The following is an 8,216-nucleotide window of genomic DNA, read 5'->3' as shown; positions in this document are numbered from 1 at the left end:
GTAGTGGGATGTCACGCCGCATCAATATAGAGGCAAGGAGATGTCATTTATTCCAGGCTGCACGTATGCGTGCTCGAACGGCAGCTTCAGCTGTTCCAGTACAATCTAGAACATCCCCTAGATATTGAAACGATGTGACTTTCTCTACCTTAATGGCTTCAAAAACATTGCTATTTTGAATTTGTTGTTGTGGATTGATGCAAGCAGGACTAACAAAATTGGACACTTTAGATAAAGTACCAATTATTTTTGAACAACGTTTGTGACACCACTAGTTACACTGCTGACACTTGATTGAATTGTTACCTACACTAGCTTTACAAACTGAACAGGGCCATCGTCCAGTAGCTGTGGATTGGATGGGTTCACCAGTGTTCATTACTTTGGTTTTGCTGATGTTGACTTTGAATCCATGATCGGCGAGTCTGGTGTTCCAATCTTCAAACATCTGTGCTGCATTCTGCTCAGACGTGGCTGTTAAAACAATATCATCAGCATATATTAGATTCCAAATGTCACCAGTGCGTACCGGTTTTGTGATTTCTTCCATCACAGTTATAAATAAAACTAAAAGCAAAGCATTAACAACTATCACACATTTTTGTAGACCTTGAAAAAGCATTTGATCGAGTTCCCCGTGAAGCAATCAGATAGAGTCTTCGTCGACAACTCATTCCAGAATATCTTGTTCGATTCGATTAACATAATATTCGTCGCAAATAAATTTTGACAAATAGTAGGTTTTATCTTAATATTTTTAGTGTTATTTCGTTTCTTATAAACATCTAATTGCTGCTTCTTAGCTTCCTCTGCTTCTTACCAAAAAACTGTTTTGCATAAGCGATAAATAAATTGTTCGTGTACAACGTATATGTTTGGGCTGTATCTTTTTCTGAAAATATAGTCTTTTTCTGATGACGTCACGATTATAAAATGAAGTCACTGTTAATTTTTATAAATAATTGAATTAATAACACTATCAGTTAATAATTTTGATTCTGTTTACCATAGTTTGGTATCTTCTTTCTAGATGCAATACATTTGGATTCGGACTATTTACTTTAGGGTTTGAACTTTTTAAAAAGTTATTGTATTCCATTTTTGTTGCCACATGGATACGATATATTGATGTATGATAGGATTTATATCGGACATTGGTATTGAAATGTTTGACACTGGAAGAGAGTGTACCAGGCTGGTTTTTGTTGCCCAAAATTCCAATGTGGCTTGGACTCCAAACTAATTTTATTGAATTATTATTTATCATAATGTTGTGAATTTTGTTTTTAATCATTGTTACTAGAGGGTTTCTATTTCTATCCGAATTTATTGCCGTGAGGCTGGATAAGGAGTCTGTGACAATTAGAAATTGGTTTGTTTTGGAGTTTTTTATGTGATCCAGTGCCATGTTAATGGCTATCAGTTCAGCAGTGAATGTCGATGCGTATGGTGAAAGTCGTTGAAGTAGGATTTGTTCGAAACTACTAATGACAGCTGCTGCTGATGTTGATCCTTTTTGTCCCGACCCATCTGCATATATTATAATGTGATTTGGATGTTTTTCTAATATTTCGTAGAAGCTCATTTCACACAAAATTATCTCACTCTTGGATTTACACAAAATCTTCACCTCCATGTTGCGATACATGTGGTACAAGACTGACCATTCATCACATTATCACAGAATGTCAAAAATACCAGTTAAACAAAAAAATTCACAATATTCCGACCAACATACAACAAATATTTGAAGATCCAGCGAGCATTCAAAACACAATAAAATACTTAACAGATTTAAATCTTATTTACGAAATTAAAAAAATTTAAAACTAAACAAAATCAACAATACCAAGGTATAAAATCAGAAAGTAAAAAAATAGACGTGAAGATATCCATTTGTGCTGAAATGCCAGAAATTGGCAACAAACAAACAAACAGTAGCAAAAGAAGAAATGAAGAAATCAATTATTTACCACTGCATCAGCGGCTTTTCATCTCATTCGTCTTTATTAGTTTTTTAAATTAATATTTTACATCTATAATTTATAAACCAAACGAATTTGAAAAATCAATTTAGCAATATTTATTAATAAAAAATTCAAAATTTAAGGCAGATATGGCAAAAGCTTGCTTCAGCATTGAAGGCACGAGTTCAATAACAAAACTGCGCAGAAAGAAAACACGATTGAAATATTATCAAAAATATAAATCATAACTTTTTGATTTAAAAAAAATGAAAACAATTGAAATCTTTGCAGGTTAGCAAATTAAAATAATAATATTTATATGATTGGAAAAGAAAATCAACTGAAATATTTCATTGTGAAAAAAAATTAGCTAGCTTTTCCAATTCCCTGAAGAAAAAGATAAATAGATGCAAAATCTTTTTCTGCGTAGCCACTGTTGCACAGCATTCTGTACATGTGATGGGCCAAAGAACCAAGAGGAGTAGGAGTTGAGGTCAGCATAGCCGATGTTTGAGCTAATCCAAGATCCTTGAATATTTTAAAATTAGTTTAATTTACTAAAGATTTTAAAATTAATTCACTAAATATTGTTGTTAAGTTCTACATCATCATAAGAGTCACAAAAGTGTGTCGTGTACGGATAAAAAGTTAACCACTGCCATATAAAAAATAATGACATAAAAAACTCAAAACTGTGGTTTGAGGTGAAAATTGAAACAAGTAAAAATTTTCATGTATATAAGTGGAGCAGATTCGAAAAAAGCTGTTAAAATTAAGACTGAAGATTAATAGGGAAAAAATAATTGAATAATTAAGCCAATTAGTTCAGTCCATTGATACCCACCGATCCAAATAGCTCAGACGATATAAACACCTCGCAATGAAATAAATCTACTGCCTATGTGAAGCTCAATAGCAGTTTCGACATTGTGTTTTCCTAAAACTGCGTGACATGAAGTTTGCATATAGCACAGCGTTTCTAGCACAGGAAGAATAATATTAAACTAAACACCTTAAAATGATTTATAAGTAGTTTTACGTATATCAAAGTCAATTAGCTGAATAACAATATATGACCTGAGCTGGATTATCAGACACCAATGTACAAAATGCTATATAAGGTAGATACCGCTAAAAATTGACCCAGTTATGCAGCCAGGGTCAGTCAGTAGAAGTGCCACGCCTCGAAACTCAAAGATCATCATACGGGTATAATGTGGTGCATACGTAATGTGTATGTGCGTCGTGTGGTGTAGATAGTACGGGCTTTTTGGTCCGAATAACTACAAATATAGAATAACATGAAGGCATAACTGCATTTGATTGAGCTATATTATAAAGAAAAAACATGATGCGACATGATAATTAACTACATTCGCATATTTAGAACTTGAAAATTCAAACCTTTGTATTATAAAAGTAAAAAAATTATTAAAACTTTGGCCATGAGCTTAGATCCAAATCCTCCTTCGTAATTACGACTGGCGGGTATGTTTTCAACGACTCCTGGGCAAGGGTTGTATTTCAATGTAGACCAACACTGACCAGAACTAGAATTTAAAATGCTTGCAAACAACTTTGGATCTAGTCCTAATCTGTTAACAATAGATTGTAATTTATACATGAAAAAAATGTGCATTAAGGAGAGCCCATTGCTACACCGTCTATTTGCTGATATAATGTGTTACCCGGGCCAAGGAAAGGCGCATCGGCTGTATATATTCTTAGCAACGCAAATAATTCATCCTTTGGAAATGGTAGTGGTGAATGACTGGAATTGTATATTCTATCTATAATTATGCCGAGTGTGTCCTCTACAGGAATATTTGTAAAGAGTTGGCCCGGGGTAACACATTATGTCAGAAAATAGACGGTGCAGCAATGGGCTCTCCATTGGGAGTACTCTTCGCAAACTACTATGTTGGATATATTGAAGAAATGTTATTTAAAGAAAAACCAGAGCTAAAACCTAATATAAACTGCCAATATATTATCTAATGTTGAAATCTTACATTAAAATAACAACCATTATAATTTACCACTAGCCGAATTAATACTCATAGAACAAAGACATCAGATAATAAATAAATAAAAGTGTTATATTAAATAAAGTTGAAGATTGTAAAACTAATTAAATGAGCGTTAAGTATTCACTTTGAACAAACAAGGAATCAACAAAGTAGAGTAGCGACACAGTATATATATATATATATATATATATATATATATATATATATATATATATATATATATATATATATATATATATATATATATATATTTGAGCATCTGAGCACAATTCGAACACCGAAGATGGTATAGAAATATTAAAAAAAGCTTTTTTGATCAATCTTGCAAAATTTAGAAAAAAATTTTGTTTTTGAACTCAAGAATGATTTACAATCAACAATTAAAAAGACCGAAAAGTTAATCAGGATGTTAACTAACTCCGAACATGCTGTGATTTTCATCAATAATTGCATTTCTGACAGTCTTAATCCAATATACATATATATATATATATATATATATATATATATATATATATATATATATATATATATATATATGTGTGTGTGTATATGTATGTATGTTTTTACAATATTTTATAAATTCTACCGAATGTTTGGCTTTAATATGTATTAACATTCGGTAGAATTAATAGAATATTGTAAAAATTATAGTCTTTTACCAGCATATATGTATGTATGTATGTATGTATGTATATATGTACGTACGTACGTATGTATATATGTAGAGGAGTTAAAGTTGAAGTTAAAGGAAACAAAACGTGAAAATTAGACAAATTTTCTGTCAACTACTGTTGCTCCACAAACTTGATTAGCCACACCATATTTCATTTTATATTTCTTAACTCAATAACTGAATATAGTCGTCTATAAAATGAAAAACAAAATTAGAAACGGTGACGATAGCTTTAACAAAGATATAATTAATTCAATAACTTTACCTTCAACTTACTACTTTGAAGTAACTCTAACTGATGGATTCTTCCCAGGCATTCATCATATATTTAATTTTCTATTAGAAACATTTTTGGGGTGAACATCTTTTTTAAATTTTGACAAACTTTAAAATCAACTTAAAAAACTGAAGTATAAAAATTGCATGCTGGTCAAATGGAAATAACGACATTTTGAATGCATGCCTTGAATATTAATGAAAATAGTAGAGAAATTTTTATTGATTTAGAATTAGGAAACAATATATTTCTTACTTTTGTCCTAAAATCATTGCTTCAGCAGTTCCAATCATTGATATGCCCAAGAGCATGTTGTTGCAGATTTTAGCTGCCTGTCAAAAAATGTTAAATAAAAGTGTAACAATAAATTTATTAGTTTAACATTGACTTATGGGAAAAAAGTGATTATTATGTTTTGTTGCCCAATTCGTAGCATTCAGGAAACAACTGTTATCGGCGCTTAATTAAATTTAAATTGAGAATTAATCAAATATGGCTGATCACTTTCGCATTAATGTTTTAACCAAATTCATCCAGTCTTAATCCAAACATTTAGATACAAACGTGAAACAACTTTTTTACACCTATTCTTAATAATTTTTATGCGCTGGTTTTAAACCAAGTTTTATTTGCCTTTTTTAAACTTATAAGCTTTGAATTTTGAAGAAAATAAAAATTTAACTTTGGATGATGCTAAACAATGAAGAACAATGAAAAACAAAAATTAAATTCATGTTTTTAGATATCTTTTTATTATAATTCGTTTGAGTATTAACTATTTAATTAAGAATAAATAAAAAGTCTTGAACTAGCCGCAATAGCAAGATCAATGAAGCTTAATAAAACATTGTTTAGACCAAAATGTTGAAAATTGAAATTTCCATATAATTATCATCATAATACCCATTAATCATTCATACATTTTTTCTGTCTTTATAAGTTCCTTAGTTTTTTTTTTAATTTTTATTGTTTTTTCTCAAATTTTCCCTCCTCCTCCCAGCCCAATGTAAATTCGTACTAAATATAAAAATACACGCAAAAATCGATTCAAGGACCTTTAAAAGTAGCTGAAAAGATAGAGTGTTAACAGTTTTTGACACACTTTAAAAATTAACTCATATGAAACACCAAAATAAATTAAAACAACCTGTCCTGTGCCAGAGGGACCACAGTAGACAACAATTTTTCCCATGTTTTCCAAAAGATCTTTCACAACTGAGAATGAAGATTGTTGGCCTCCAACCATAAACGTCAAAGTACCTTCCTTGGCTGCAGTCACACCTTTTGTTCAATCAAATCAAGTTAATGCATCCCATCCCAAATATTTTTGTGAAAAATCTTTCGAGTCAATGTCATAAAATTATTGAAATAAATATGTTACCTCCAGAAACAGGGGCATCAATAAACGTGGAGTGAAACTTTAAAGCTTCCTTTTCTAACTGTCGAGAAACGTCTGGATCGATTGTACTGCTGTCAACAAACAAGCTGTCAGGCTGTGCTTTACTGTGCTCAATAAAATTTAATTTAAAAAGCTAAGAAATATTTACAGATTCATCTTTAAGAATAATCAACTTAAAAAACAACATAATAATAAAACTTCACAAGCTTTACATGGGTCTCAATTTCGAATAAAGACATATTTATATATAACCTTGTAAAAACCCCAAACAATTTCTATTGTGTTTTTAAAAGCTGTAGTAAACTATAAACATTATTCATTTCTTAAATTAAAAGACAAAAATGTATATAAAAACATTTAACCTATTAGTTTCAAGTTAAGCAAATCTTGTTTTAATTGGATAAACATATTTTAGTTTAAAAAAAAGTAAAAAAAAGATTTTCAGCTTTGAAATGGGGCACGCTGTCAGGAACAAATATAGCCTGAACAAAAGCTTAGAAATGATTTTGTAATGTGAAAAGCTGCAAGAGTGTTTGTCAATAAAATCATTTTGAAAGTTTTAGGACATTATGAAATTCAACAAAAGCAGTTATGAAATCTCCTATTTACTTTTACTGAAACACTGACCTTAAAATTCCATTTTGTCCTAAATATACTTCCTTGACGTGAGGACTAGAAGGTAGCATGGTGATGATCGTTTTGGCAAGAGAAGCAACTTCAGAAGGGGATTCAGCTTTTTTTGCTCCTAAAATCATTTCATAATTTTATGTGAAACAGTCAAATTAATTGAACAAGAGTTAAAAATAATGGTAACGTTGAATTATAAAAACTGTGTAAGTTTTTGCTGGATGTTTAAAAATCTATATTTTGTTACACAGACTGTTTAAATTAAAATTTCTGATTCCAACCTGAAAAACAATAATCAAGAGTAGGCTCTGAAAAAGAAAATTAGCCACAAAAAAGTGGATCTGCCATCCATCTTAAAGTGGATATTTTGTTTGTGACTGATTTCGTTTTTTGTGATTTTAGAGCAAAATGCAAAAGAGCAATTTTTTGTGACTGATTTTTTTTTCAGAGTCCAATTTTGATTTGTTTTTTAGGCCAGAATCAGAAATATTAATTTATTCAATGCCTTGTGCCATTATGGTCGATTATTAACAACCAGTCAATTTGTAGTTTTGTAAGGCACCAATAGTTTCAAACAGGTCAAATCATAAAAATTGCTATTTCATTTTTTTTAAATATAAAAATGCAGGCAATAATAAATATAAATAAATACATAAAGAATTTCAATGGTGCTAAAAAATCTAAACAAATTAATTACCGGCATCAACTGCTTTAGTTACTGCATCCTCACTGATATCATATACAACTACCGATATTTTATTCTTCAGAAGGTTGTTTAACATGTGTCCTCCCATATTTCCCAAACCAATGAAACCAACATTTTTTTCATGATTGATCTTGTATAAATAATAAACTACAAGTGAATGTATGAAATAAAATTACATACAAAACAAGCATAAAACAACACCATAAAAATTCTAGTGGCAAACTTTACGAGCTAAAAAATAAGAGAAGCAAAAATTACCTTTATTTATCAAACAGAATTGACCATAAAAAACAAAATGAATATACAATACATATTCAGACAATATGAGGGCCTACAGATGTTAAAAATGAACAGTAAATAATTGGCTCAAATGGTCCAATTAAATGTGTGGTGCAGTAGCTTAGAAAGTATTAATTTGTATGTAAATTGGGCCAGGTAGGCAAGTTACAACATGCAAACTGTAACTGTAACAAAGAGTAAGAGCCGGCAATACAAACAATTAAACCAACTATTTCATGTTATAAAAATCCAATT

The 8,216-nt window shown here is 30.4% G+C and overlaps 1 protein-coding gene across 1 annotated transcript; it reads right to left on the bottom strand.

The window, feature by feature from the left end:
- Nucleotides 1-2,333: 2,333 nt before the first annotated feature.
- On the bottom strand, nt 2,334-7,770 carry HELRODRAFT_156397 (hypothetical protein; the record flags this gene model as incomplete). Its single annotated transcript, XM_009013723.1, has 7 exons — nt 2,334-2,495; nt 3,406-3,562; nt 5,206-5,282; nt 6,098-6,231; nt 6,332-6,453; nt 6,977-7,094; nt 7,674-7,770. The coding sequence occupies 7 exons, from the start codon at nt 7,768-7,770 to the stop codon at nt 2,334-2,336; spliced, it is 867 nt and encodes a 288-aa protein (XP_009011971.1).
- Nucleotides 7,771-8,216: the final 446 nt, after the last annotated feature.

Source organism: Helobdella robusta (assembly GCF_000326865.2).
Source record: "Helobdella robusta unplaced genomic scaffold HELROscaffold_12, whole genome shotgun sequence".
Taxonomy (NCBI): Eukaryota; Metazoa; Annelida; class Clitellata; order Rhynchobdellida; family Glossiphoniidae; genus Helobdella; species Helobdella robusta.
Note: the sequence above shows the minus strand (reverse complement) of the source record. Positions and strands in the feature narration are given on the sequence as shown.